At 45.4% G+C, this 12,728-nt stretch overlaps 1 protein-coding gene across 1 annotated transcript; it reads left to right on the top strand.

The window, feature by feature from the left end:
• The first annotated feature begins 5,516 nt into the window (after positions 1-5,516).
• On the top strand, positions 5,517-12,273 carry SRSF9 (serine and arginine rich splicing factor 9). Its single transcript, XM_073313168.2, has 4 exons — positions 5,517-5,887; positions 8,681-8,850; positions 10,578-10,750; positions 11,988-12,273. The coding sequence occupies exons 1-4, from the start codon at positions 5,673-5,675 to the stop codon at positions 12,129-12,131; spliced, it is 702 nt and encodes a 233-aa protein (XP_073169269.1). The 5' UTR covers positions 5,517-5,672; the 3' UTR covers positions 12,132-12,273.
• Positions 12,274-12,728: the final 455 nt, after the last annotated feature.

The following is a 12,728-nucleotide window of genomic DNA, read 5'->3' as shown; positions in this document are numbered from 1 at the left end:
ACGAGGCTGTAGCAGATGCTGTCTTTCCCAGGAGCTGTGTTTTTTGTTTTTGAGAGTCTAGCCAACACTTCCTTGAGCGTAAAGTTAGTTTCCAGGACACCTGCTTCGTCGACATGGGGCAGGGGGCGGAGGCACTCTGGGTGCTGCGTGTCATTCTGGGCTGAGTGGTTGAATACATCCTTGAAGTAGCTGTAGAGACGTTCAGATGGGATCGTGCAGTAGGGCGAGGGCCCATCGACGATCTCCCTCATGGCTTTGGAGCGGTTTGCCAGGTACAGCTTTTGGATCCTTGAGGCCGCTGCTGGATTGTAGCGGCAGCTGGCGTCTCTACTTCTGGGTCCCCTGGTGGTGGTTTTGAGGTTTGGAGCAGGCGTTCTGTGGGCAGGCGGGGCGTTCTCCTGGTCGGAACTTCTCCTGGGAGCGGTTTCCGCAGACAGTTCTTGGGTGAGCCTGTCTACGAGGAGGTCGAAGTCATCAAAGGAAGCTGTCACTTGTAGCTCCTCGGTCCAGGCAGCCTGCTACGGAGTGGCAGCCCTCACCATTGGCTGCTGGCCCTCATGGTCCTTGGCCTCGTCTGGTGCAGGCTCAAAGCCTGCATGGTTGGCCTGCTGTCTATCTTGTGGGTCAGGATTCCCTTCGGTTGGATGTTGGGGCGGGATCTCTGGCGGGATGCTGGAGTTGCTCGTGGTCAGAGAGATGCGGTCCGGCTTGGGGGTTGCTGGGACACCGCTGGTCCTTCTAGGAGTGGCTGCTGCAACTGCTCCCTCATTTAGTCTGATAGGCGGGGCAGATTATGCTCACCAGTTTCAATGGGGGTTTAACCCAATCTATAACAATACAATGAAGTTGAGTAAATAGAGTGAAGATGGTATTGTATAGAAAGATGTATTTAGATCACAGAGCATATCATACAGTTAAAGTGGGAACTGTGGCTAAGCCAGGGCACTAGCTAGGGAATAAAGGAAACTTGGTTTCTGTTTCCAGCTCTGTCACTAACCGGCAGTGTGATAATGGGCAAGCTACTTCATCTGCCTGTTCCTTACTATAAAATGGAGGTAATTTTACCCTCCTTTGTAAAGTACTTTGAGACCTCTGGATAAAGAGATTTATATAAGTACTATGTATCATTACAAGGAGATGAGGTAACTAGAGTAGAAATTATGTCATGTAGAAGGGTAATATGGAGAGAGATTGAAAAGACTGGGACTGTTAGGGAGACAACTAAGAAGGGATATGACAGAGGTATACAAAATAATGAATAGTATAATGAAAGCAAATTGGATTCTCCTTTCTGCTCATGATCATAATATTAAAAACTAGCAAACTTCTTCATAATTCCTCCCTGTCAATCTGCCGCAACCGTGCCCTGGAGGGACTGCACATATGTGAGAGGTGAACTTGTAATGGTGATGTTGTAGAGGGCTGAAAGTTACAAGACAGTGATCTGAGAATTAATCCATTGCAGGGAAGCAGCCTGAGGAATTAGTTAATTAGGTATTGGGTGAAGGTAAACAAGAAAAAGAGGTTGTTTGTATATGTGGTTTCCTATAACAGGAAGGAAAACTGCAAATGATGAGCCCTGTAACAAAGACCTGTTAAGCTTTATTTCTCTAACTTGCAGTCTCTCTTTGTGTAATTCAGTCTCAGGCTATATCTACACTACCACTTATGTGGGTATAACATATGTAACTCAGGGGTGTGAATAAGCCACTCCCCTGAGCGACATAAGTCACACCGACTGAAGCACCGTGTGGACAGCGCTGTCAGCCGGAGAGCTTCTCCTGCCGACATAGCTGCTGCTGCTCATTGAGAAGGGAACAGGCGGGCTCTCTCCTGTCAGGTTAGAGCAGCTCCATTAGAGAGCTTACAGCGGAGCAGCTGCATCAGTGTAGCTGCGCCACTGTAAGCTCTCTAGTGTAGCCGTAGCCTCAATGTCCAGTCAGTGCCAGGCCTCATCTGATACTGCAAACAACCCTATAGGATACTGTACCTTTTTATTAGAAGGGAAATGGCCAACTGTAATAATGTTTTTTGTGTTGCTGTCATCTCTGAACTGTATAGTGGGCTGAAATCACCACCTTATTTAACATAAGGTCACTGACTAGCTGTCATGGGGCATGACATTAAGGCCATGTCTACACTACAAACTTATGTTGACTCAAGTTCCGTTGGCATACAGCCGCTGCAGTTAGTACATCGCTTGTGTTTATGCATACTTGGCTCCTTGTGTTGGCAGTGTATATACTCAGCAGGAGTGCTTGTATTGATGCAGAGTGCACCATGGTGAAGTAGCCCACTATGCAGCTCACCACCATCCAGAAAACTGCCTTTTGAAAGTTTTGGCAATGCATGGTAGTGCCAGAATGAGTTGCACAGGAGTGACTGGGAGCATGGGGTCAATTTTCCAGTTTGCAACTGTCTTCATCCCATAATGACAGGTTTCAGAGTAACAGCCGTGTTGGTCTGTATTCGCAACAAGAAAAGGAGTACTTGTGGCACCTTAGAGACTAACCAATTTATTTGAGCATGAGCTTTCGTGAGCTCACGAAAGCTCATGCTCAAATAAATTGGTTAGTCTCTAAGGTGCCACAAGTACTCCTTTTCTTTTCATCCCATAATGTTATCTGTAGCCCATAATTTTCATTCCTTTAAAAAACATCTCATAAACCCATGTGGCCTTCCTTGCTGTCCTCCCTCTCTGACAGAAGAGAGCCTGCACAGCTTAGCACTATTTTCATGAGCATTGGAAGCACAGGGCGCACAATCTTGAAGTATTTGCAGAGCCGCAAGAAGAACCAAATGAGTGGGGAACCATATGATGCCTTGGAGGACACATTATTGTGGGACATAGCAAAACCAATTCAAGGTTGTTGGTGGCGTTCACGGAACAGTTGCGGATGGTGGAATACTGCTTCTGGGCCCAAGAAATAAGCCTTGACTGGTGAGATTGCATCATAATGCAGGTTTGGGATGATGAGCAGTGGTTGCAGAACTTTCAGATGTACAAAGACACATTCTTCAATCTGTGTGGTGAGCTTACCCCAGCTGTCCAGTGCAGGGACACCAAAATGAGAGCTGCACTGACAGTAAAGAAGCGAGTGGCGATCACACTGTGGAAACTTGCAAAGCCAAATTGCTACCTGTCAGTCAGGAATCAATTTGGAGTCAGGAAACCCACTGTGGGGGCCATTAATTGCCTCCTGCTGCACAGGACTGTGACGCTCAGTAATGTGCAGGACATAGTGGATAGATTTGCAGCAATGGGATTTCCTGAACAGTGGTGGAGCAACAGATGGCATGCATATCCCTATTTTGGCACCAGACCACGTTGCCACCGGGTATGCCAACAGAAAGGGCTACTTTTCTATGGTTATGCAAGCACTAGTGGATCACCGGGGATACCTCAACATCAGTGTGGGCTGATCAGGGAAGGTGGATGACACATCTTTAAGAACACAGGACTGTTCAGAAAGCAAAAAGCAGGGACTTTCTTTCTCAACTGGTGGATTACCATTGGGAATGTTGAAATGCTAGTAGTGATCCTGGGGGACCAAGCCTACCCCTTCTTCCCCTGGCTTATGAAGCTGTACATTGGCCACCTCAACAGCACCAAAGTATGATTCAACTCTTGTCTCAGCAGGTGCAGAATGATAGTTGAATATGCTTTTGGTAATTTGAAGGGGCGCTGGTGTTGTTTGCTCACAACATTGGACTTCCATGAGAAAAATATCCCAATGGTTATAGCTGCCTGCTGTGTCCTACATAATCTATGTGAAGCAAAGAGGAAAAGTTTCTGCCAGGTTGGAGGGAAGAGGTGGAGTGGCTGACTGCTAAATTTAGAGCTATTAGAAGAGTTCAGTGTGGAGCTAAATGGCTCAGGGAGGCTTTGAAAGACCATTTCTACAGTGAATCAGAGTAGTGTTTGTTGTTATATTGTGCTGTAGCTGGCCCTGCTCTTTTGTGGTCTGGTAAGTATTGTGCAGTGACACAGTTATACTGACCTAACTCCCAGTATAGACAGTGCTATGCTGATTGGAGGGCTTCTCCTGTCGACATAGCTACTGCCTTTCAGGGAGGTGAATTACCTATGCTGACTGAAGAAGCCCTCCCATGAGCATAAGTAGTGTCTTCACTCTGCTGCAGCCTTTCAAGTGTAGATAAACCCTGAGTATGCAGTAGAGCTGGGAGTTGGAGTAGAATTCAGGAGCACAAACTAGACCAAGTTGCTTCTCACACTATGAATTATAATTTTTGCAAAACTAATAGTTTTAAAATCACTTTTCTGTCTGATATTTGTTAAAACTGAAAGGTAACATATTTTAAGCTGAAAAAGGGAAATATTTGTTTTTACATAATGCAGAAGACCTCGACATGAATAAAAAAAGAAAAAAGATAGGACATTTATATAGATAATGAGAATATCCAAAGTCACAATCATAGGATTTTATTCAAAAAGTTTGGAATGGATGTAAACCCTAATTTTTAGGACAAAAACCAGCCTCTATGTGATGGTATTAGGAAGAAACTTTCCTTGTGCAAAGGTTATTTAATAACTAACTATACTAAGGTTTCTTGCACCTTATGTCTCTAAAGCATATGGAACTGGCCACTGCTGGAGACAGGGTACTAGTCTAGATGGACCAATGATCTGATCCACTATGGCACTTTCTGTGTTTGTAAGTAACACCAAGTATCAGTAAGGCCACAATCTCAATAGGATTTACATACACACAGTAGAACCTTAGAGTTACGAACACCTTGGGAATGGAGGTTGTTCATAACTCTGAAATATTCGTAACTCTGAACAGAACATTATGGTTGTTATTTCAAAAGTTTACAACTGAACATTGACTTAATACAGTTTTGAAACTTTACTATGCAGAAGAAAAATACTGCTTTCCCTTTATGTTTTTAGTAGTTTACATTTAACACAATACTATACTGTATTTGCTTTTTGCTCGCTCTCTCTCTCTCTGTGCTGCTGCCTGATTGCGTACTTCTGGTTCCAAATGAGGTGTGTGGTTGACTGGTTAGTTCATAACTCTGGTGATTCTGAGGTTCTACTGTAAAATGTTATAAGCACATAAATGCAGGATCAGGGCTTGGGGTTATGGGGAAAGTGTATTTCTGTTTTTGTTTGTCTGCTTCCTTCATTTGTTTGTCAGTATTTTGTGTTCAGTCAGTTTCCCTGTAGTCTTTCCCTTTTGTGTCTTTCATAGAACAGCCGGGGAGAGAAAGTATTTTTACATGGTATTGGAAAAATCACAAACATTTAAATTGTTTCTGTCACTTTACGCAAAAGGGAAATGAAAGGAGAAGGTTGCATGTCCACGAGGAACGCCTATAACAATCACAGCCCAGGGTGACTGAAACTTGCGTCTACACCCCCAGGACAAGTGGCTCTGCCCGCCAAGGCTGGAAGCTTGCGCAATCGCAGTAAGATAGGCGTAAGAGCTACGCGCCGGAGCGAGCTGCGAGCATGCGCAATAGTGGGGCGCAGAGCACAACGCATGCGTAACGAAAGTTGTGTGCGGTTGCCGGCGCCTCCTCCCCTTTAAGCGGGTTGTTTAGTGTCCTCCGTCAGGAGGTGGCGACGCGGTTTTGGGGGCTGGGTGTGTGGCTCGGCTCGCGCCTACCGGGTGTGTGTGCGCGCGCGGCGCGGCGCGGCGAAGATGTCTGGCTGGGAGCGGGAGATGGGCTTCGGGCCCGGGGGCTCGGGTCGGGGCGGTGCGGGGGACGGGCGGATCTACGTGGGGAACCTGCCGGCGGACGTGCGGGAGAAGGACCTGGAGGAGCTTTTCTACAAGTACGGCCGCATCCGAGACATCGAGCTCAAGAGCAAGCGCGGCCTGGTGCCCTTCGCCTTCGTGCGCTTCGAGGACCCGCGGTGAGCGGGACGGGGGAGAGGGCCCCCGGGAGAGCCAGCTCGGCCTGAGGCGGGGGGAATCCCTCCCCCGGGTCCCGGAGCCTGGAGACGTCCCGCCCGGGCAGTTACATCCGCTTCCCGCCCCAGCCCCTCGACAGGAAACTCCTCGGCACCAGAGCCCGGGCGCGCACCCCCGATCCCCCGGCCTGGCCGGACGCCCCTCCCCCGGAGAAGGAGCCTACCGGCCTGCTGTCTCCTAGCGGGCAAAGCCCTCCTCCCCCAAGTCCTCCGGCACCCTTCCTGCCCCATGCGTGGCTCCGGGCCGCTGTGCGCGCCCCACTCCCGGCCATTCTCCATCTGTATCCAGGCAATCGCCCACTTCCCCCGCCCAGCAGTCTTCCCTAGGAATACATGACAGTGACGCGCACAGCAAATCTGTGACTGGGGACCTGCTCTCCCCCCTCCGAGCTGCCGCAACTCTGCCTAAGTCACACCGTTACATCATCTCTTAAAAGAACACCCAGAAACGGCCCTATAAGTCGTTTAGTTTCCCCTTTGTATTAATTAAAATTTGTAGATTTTCCACTTCTAATCCAAGATGCTACAGTCCAGTGTGTAATGTCACAATTTTATCTGCATGGAAGCAATTGTAATATTACAGACACCAAGGTTTGAGCTTGCAGGAGAAGTGAATTGATTCACTTTGGCCATGTAAATTATTGTGTGTGTGTGTGTGAGAGAGCACAGATGGATTGGGTTTGAAAACTTTAAACCCAGTATGGCTGTAGTCCTCAGCCAGGAATACTGCTTTGCACAACACAGTTAATAAGTAAATAATGGACAACTGTGAGGGAGGAATACATACTCGTTTATTGTCCTCTTTAATGAGTTAAGTTGATTGCAGCTGTCTAGATAAGGAGAATTCAGAGGACAGTTATCTTAACTTTTTCAGGTAGCATCAAAGGGGCTTTGGCAAGCCTGGGGAATGTTTTCACTGGGTTCCAGTACTAGCAGAATTTCTGTTCATTTGACTATACACATAAAGGTCTTATCATCTTCTTCGTCTCTTCCCTTTTAAAAAAAGAAGTCATTCTAGTTGATACTTAAGCACAACTCCGAAACTCAAACAGATGCTTTCCTGCAGCAATTATAACTATTCACCTCCACCACTATTTACCATGCAGGTATATGATTTTGTCTCTAATATGTGTATACTGTGGCTAAGCACAGTTATTACTGGTGAAATGCATCTGAATTTCCTAATATTGTGTTTAAAATATCACCATGACAGTGAATAACATGTCTGCATTCATTATTTTTGAATCAGGTTTTATGGATATATTGTAGATGCCTCCTCAGACATTAGAGACACTTATCTCTTGTAACCACTTTTGGCTTAGCAGAGACACTACCTCACAGATTGCCAGTGACAGGGAAAGCAACATCCCTTTGGCAGTTACACCACTTATTTTCAGGGAAAAGAAAACATTTAACTGAGAAAACAATGTGGTTTTTTTGGCTCTTTTTTAATGTAGATTAACAGTTTGGCAGGGAGGTGCATAAGAGTCGGAACTATGTGACCAGCAATTTCTCCATGGACCATGAGCCACTGTGTTATGGACCACTGGTGGATCAGACCCAGTTTGGGAACCACGCTTCTAAAATAAGCCCATGTAACACTCAGGCAATCTAAGAGGAAGGGGTGTTCTTTAACTAGGTTATTGGGTAGATTGTTTTGTTTATAGATATTTTGTTGATGGTTCACAGGAGTTTAAATCTGTAGTCCCTCCTGCCTTTTTTTTTTTTTAAAACATATAAAAATAACCCTCTCTCCCATCCCCTGTGACAGTCTAAAGAGAAAGCCACACCTTGATAAGGGTGACCACAATGAGGTCCTGTTCCATGACTAGAGCTCATAGGCGCTATGGTAATACAAATAGCAACTCATAACAATAGATGCTAAACGTCTCAGGATTGGGATGCTCTGCTAATGCACTCTCTGTTCTCACTATCTTCCAGTGTTATTTTGACCTTACACAGTACTTTTTGAAATTCATTTTAGAGAGGGTTTGCACACGTGTAAAGTTCAGCTTGCAGGGTCTGAATTTTGAAAAGATTTATGTTTAAACAAACAGTTATTTTGTGATTGTATATAACTTTGCAACTAGTTTCAAGGTTTAGTTTTCAGTTCATGCCCTTCTGCACGCATTAGCGTAGACTTGCTGGGATGGAAAGTGAGATTAGGTCTAGTCTTTTAATACAACATCAGAACTCTCTCAGGAGAACAAATATCCCTTGTATATAATTATGCAAGCCAAACCACCATAATGAGGCAGTTTCTAATAAGAGGCTTATTAGTGAAGGTAAAGTATTTGCCCTCACTGCCTGCCAGATTATGAAAGAGCTTTGTTCCATGTGGATCAGACTTCAATCAGAATGCAGGCTTTCTGAGAAATTAAGTGGAAAATGGCCCCTGCTTCTAAGCATAGTGGATAGGCTGAACCTGTTGGTAAATGCAAGATAGATAATGTGACTCTCCTGTGTTCTTTCCAGTGAACATGGCTGTAACCTGAAATACATGGTGCACAGGAACATAAGAGCTTGGAAAAAGCTTTTAACAATTTACAGATATAATAGTGGAGCCAGCCACTGTTGGCTGATGAACCCATTTGAAAGTCCATCAAAAAAATCATCAAATATTTTTGCAGCTACTTTAAAACTGCAGTATTTCCTAACCCGCTTGATGGCCCACTGAGATGTTGGGAACCACTGACTGAGCATCATTAATCACTGATTCATGTTATTTGTTTGCAGAGATGCAGAAGATGCAGTTTATGGGAGAAATGGTTATGATTATGGTCAATGCCGACTGCGTGTTGAGTTCCCCAGATCCTCCCGAGGTCGGGGTGGAGGTTTTGGTGGGGGGCTGCGTGGTAGGAATGGCCCTCCGTCACGACGTTCTGAATTTCGAGTCCTTGTTTCAGGTATGTTACCTTCCACACTTCAATCTGGCTAGGACTCATCCTAATGCTGTGCCTCATTGTATTGTGTCCTTGTCTCGGGAAAAAGGAGCTTCTCATATCACTGGAATAGTTTAAGGTTTCTCCTGTATCATGAAACCTCTTCCTGTAAAGGAGTATCCTGGTGTAGTTCCCTTTCCGGTTTGACTTGAGCAGGAGTCTTGTTGCTTTTTGGAGCGCATCTTGGTGAATGGTGAGCAGAAATTTCTTCATAAGGGGCCAGATGTGAACTCAGTCTTGGATTCTGAAATGTACCAGCGTTGTGTGAGTGGACAGGTGGGTAGAAGGAGGGAGAACTTGGGCACCATTCTTGCATGATGAAAACAGTTGGTCTCTAGGTGGAATGGTACCTAACATTTCATCATAATTAGAAAGGATTTGTTAGAGATATCCTGTGATGTAATACGCTCTGATAGGTGTTGACATTTTGTTCATTAAAAAAATAAATAAAGTGTGGTCTGTACCTCAGCACCTCCACATGATCTACTCACTATGGGAAAGAATGACTAAGGCACTGTGGAAGGGAGCCCCCTCAATCAACCAAAGGATTCCTAAGGGACTTCATACAAAAAAACAAAGAAACAAACTGAAAAGGCCATTCAAGTAGTGAGTTGACATTAGGAAATGGGAGTGGAGGGGGCCCTTTGTGGGAGAGAAATTAAAGTATGTTTGGAAGTTCTGCAATGCATATGAAATCCCAGGAGGAAATTCAGTACTCCCTGACAGCGGATGCTTGGAATAGTCCATAAAAACCCATACCTATATGTCTCTCCCGAAAACATGCTTATCTCCATGCATCACCTTAAAATACCCACATCTCCATTTCTCTGCATGCTCCTGTGACTTTATGGCTAAAAAAATAAAATGTTCCCTGTAAGGAAGCCACTCTACTGTAGCAATAAAATATCTTCAGCATTGCAGCAGGATCTGAACGCTATCCATTGAAACCAGGAGTACATCTCCTCTTCAGGAGCCTGGGAGGGCTGGGGGAGAATAACTGAAAATCGTCCGATTTTTTTGACATGAGAACGAAAACCTGCATTGGTAAAGGGTATTGTGAAGCCTTCTTGAAAATTGCCAGGACCAGCAGTACATTAGAGTCTCCAGCATGCTGCGGGGCAGGGAAACTCAACCCTTTGCCTTCCTTTAGGTAAATGTGCTGATAATTACAAGCTAAAAGCATGTGGTTTTGCTCACTACCAGAGGATGGAACTGCTGGAATCTCAAATTAATACAACTGATATGAATGGGACAAGCCAATCTTGGATGGGGAGCTGAGCTTGAGGAACCTTAAGGAAAAAAAAAAGTCCTGCTTTGAGAGCAAAATCTTCATTACAGACGTACAGGGTTTGAGGGGTGGTTCTGGATTACTTTACAACAGCACAAATAGCAGATTCCTCTGAAATCTCAGCACTATGAATTCCAGAGAGACCCAGGGACTATCTTACTGACAGGAGGCCCAAATTTTGTACCTTCCACGGAGGGCTCCGCTGCTGGTTTTCTGGAATGGAACTTAGTGCTATTTTTTGGATCTCTCCGTTCTTATTGCAGTTCTGATCCTATGGAAAAGTCACAAAGCACATGGAAGTGATGGAGCCCTTGGCATGGCAGGGTCAGCATCCCTGGGACAGCCTGAGTAGATGGCCTTTTTGTTTATATGGTGTCTTATGTTTTGTGTTCTCCATGCTCAGGGCTTCCTCCATCAGGCAGCTGGCAGGACCTGAAGGATCATATGCGTGAAGCTGGTGATGTTTGTTATGCAGATGTACAGAAAGATGGAATGGGTGTAGTTGAGTTTCTCCGCAAGGAAGATATGGAATATGCACTGCGTAAACTGGATGACACCAAATTCCGCTCTCATGAGGTGGGTTCGTGCCTTCAGGGGAAGAGCATATGTGTGTACAGTCATGGAGGAACATACACTTTTTTTTCCTTGTCATGCTGCTCTCAGGAGGCATAAGAACAGAACCTAGTGATAACATTGGAGTTGGTGGTTAATAGTGACCTGTTATAATATAATGGGTCTTTCCTACCTTTTGTGGCACATACCCCACTGTGGCTTGGCATGTTAGGGTCTTGGCTCAGTGAGTGAAGTAACTAATATTGGATTTTTTAAAAATATAACATTTGGAAGGGGCAGGGCTCAGACAAGCCCGTTTATCATAGCTGAGAGCTGTACTGTTGGCTGCACCCTTCATTACCTGGAAGCCAAGAATTTGGACTTCTTGCCTCTGACTTCTACAGGGCAAGCTAGCTTGCTGTGGCATTCTCCCTTTGGCCACAGTGGCTCACAGCCTTCTCCTTTCAACTAAGCCAACTCATGTTGCCTCTGCCAGCTGGGGGCTTTGTCAGCAAACTACAGCACTCCCCCAAAGAACAAGCTGAGTGAGCAGCTGTGTTGGTTGCTATAGCTGTTTTTCCCATGCCCCAGCATGGAGCCTCTTCTTCTGGTGGTCTCCTGGTATCTGAGCCAGTAAACCACAGCTTTTTCATTCTTGGAGCTGTGCTACTTCATTGCAGCCACCTTCCCATGGCTGAGCTGTTCTGCTCCAACCATCCCCTCAGCTGAAGGCTGAGTGTGCTTGCTGTGGAGATTTCCTTACAGAACTTGAGGTGCTGATACATGATCGTGACCTGAGAGTTCGGCCTCTCCTTCCTGTGCTGAAGGACCGTACTAGTATCTCTAGCTATTTCCCTCCAGCAGTTAAGGATGGAGTCAGACCATTGGGACCTTCACCCTCTGGTTGTACTGGTTGCCACAGCCTCTTCCTGTGTGGTTGGATGTAGGAGGCACTTGTCCATGGTCCTCTTCTGGCTGCTGAGCCTCTGCCCTTGCAGATGATGATGGCTAGCAAGGTATTTCTCACTAGTACATGCACAATATTGTTTTGTAACGTACCTCGTCAAGGCATCAAGTGCCAGCGCAGAGTTTGACCCAAGCAGCAGCAGATGGATTTATACTGCCCTCTTTGTGGAAACTCCAGTCTTTGGTTATTTATGCTTTGGTCTTAAGCTCCATTTGGTGTTATTCATACTAGTGGAGGACTGTTAATCAGGATGCAATGTAAATGTTTGGGTTTTCTTCTTTGTTTAAATTTCAGGGTGAAACTTCCTATATCAGAGTCTGTCCCGAAAGAAGTACCAGCTATGGCTACTCGCGGTCCCGTTCTGGTTCAAGGGGTCGCGATTCTCCATACCAAAGCAGGGGATCACCACGCTACTCATCCCCCTTCAGGCCATACTGATTCCATCCAACAGGGACTTTTTAAAAATGTGAATTGAGCCTCTTTTTTGCTCGGAATTTACATTCCAAAACTGATGGATATAGTCTTTCGTAGGAGCTCTTTGTTTTTCCTTTTTATTCAATAAAAATCTTTTTTTTAATGACTTACAGTTTTTACTAGGGAAATGTTGGTAATGAAATATTTTGAACCTCTGGAGTTCAGTTTTGTTTTTGGTTTGGAAAATGTCAAGTGTACTTTTCCCCCTCCTAACTGAGGAAAAATAAGCTTGAGAATTAGTGCAGTAACTATTGGTGGCTTGTCTGCAGGATGGTGATAAAAAGCAATGGAGTGACTGTATGACTCAGCCTGTTGTGTAGAAATATATTTAAATGTTTTAGTAACTCACAAGCGGTGGTTGTCTTTTGTACAATTAGAGGAAGATCATTGTATTAAGAGGAGGTGGGAACAGGTGCAAGCCACTCTTGAGGTTGTGGGCTGCTAGCTGCCTAAATATGTACTGAGAGAGTGATTCTCTCTTGCAGCATCAGAACAGTGCACTCTAGAATGGCAGGTGGAGGAGGGCTGAACTGCCTGAGGGCGTTTTCACACAGGGGATGG

Source organism: Lepidochelys kempii, chromosome 15 (genome assembly GCF_965140285.1).
Source record: "Lepidochelys kempii isolate rLepKem1 chromosome 15, rLepKem1.hap1, whole genome shotgun sequence".
Lineage (NCBI taxonomy): Eukaryota > Metazoa > Chordata > Testudines > Cheloniidae > Lepidochelys > Lepidochelys kempii.
The sequence above is the reverse complement of the archived record's forward strand: the minus strand, read 5'-3'. Positions and strand labels throughout refer to the sequence as shown.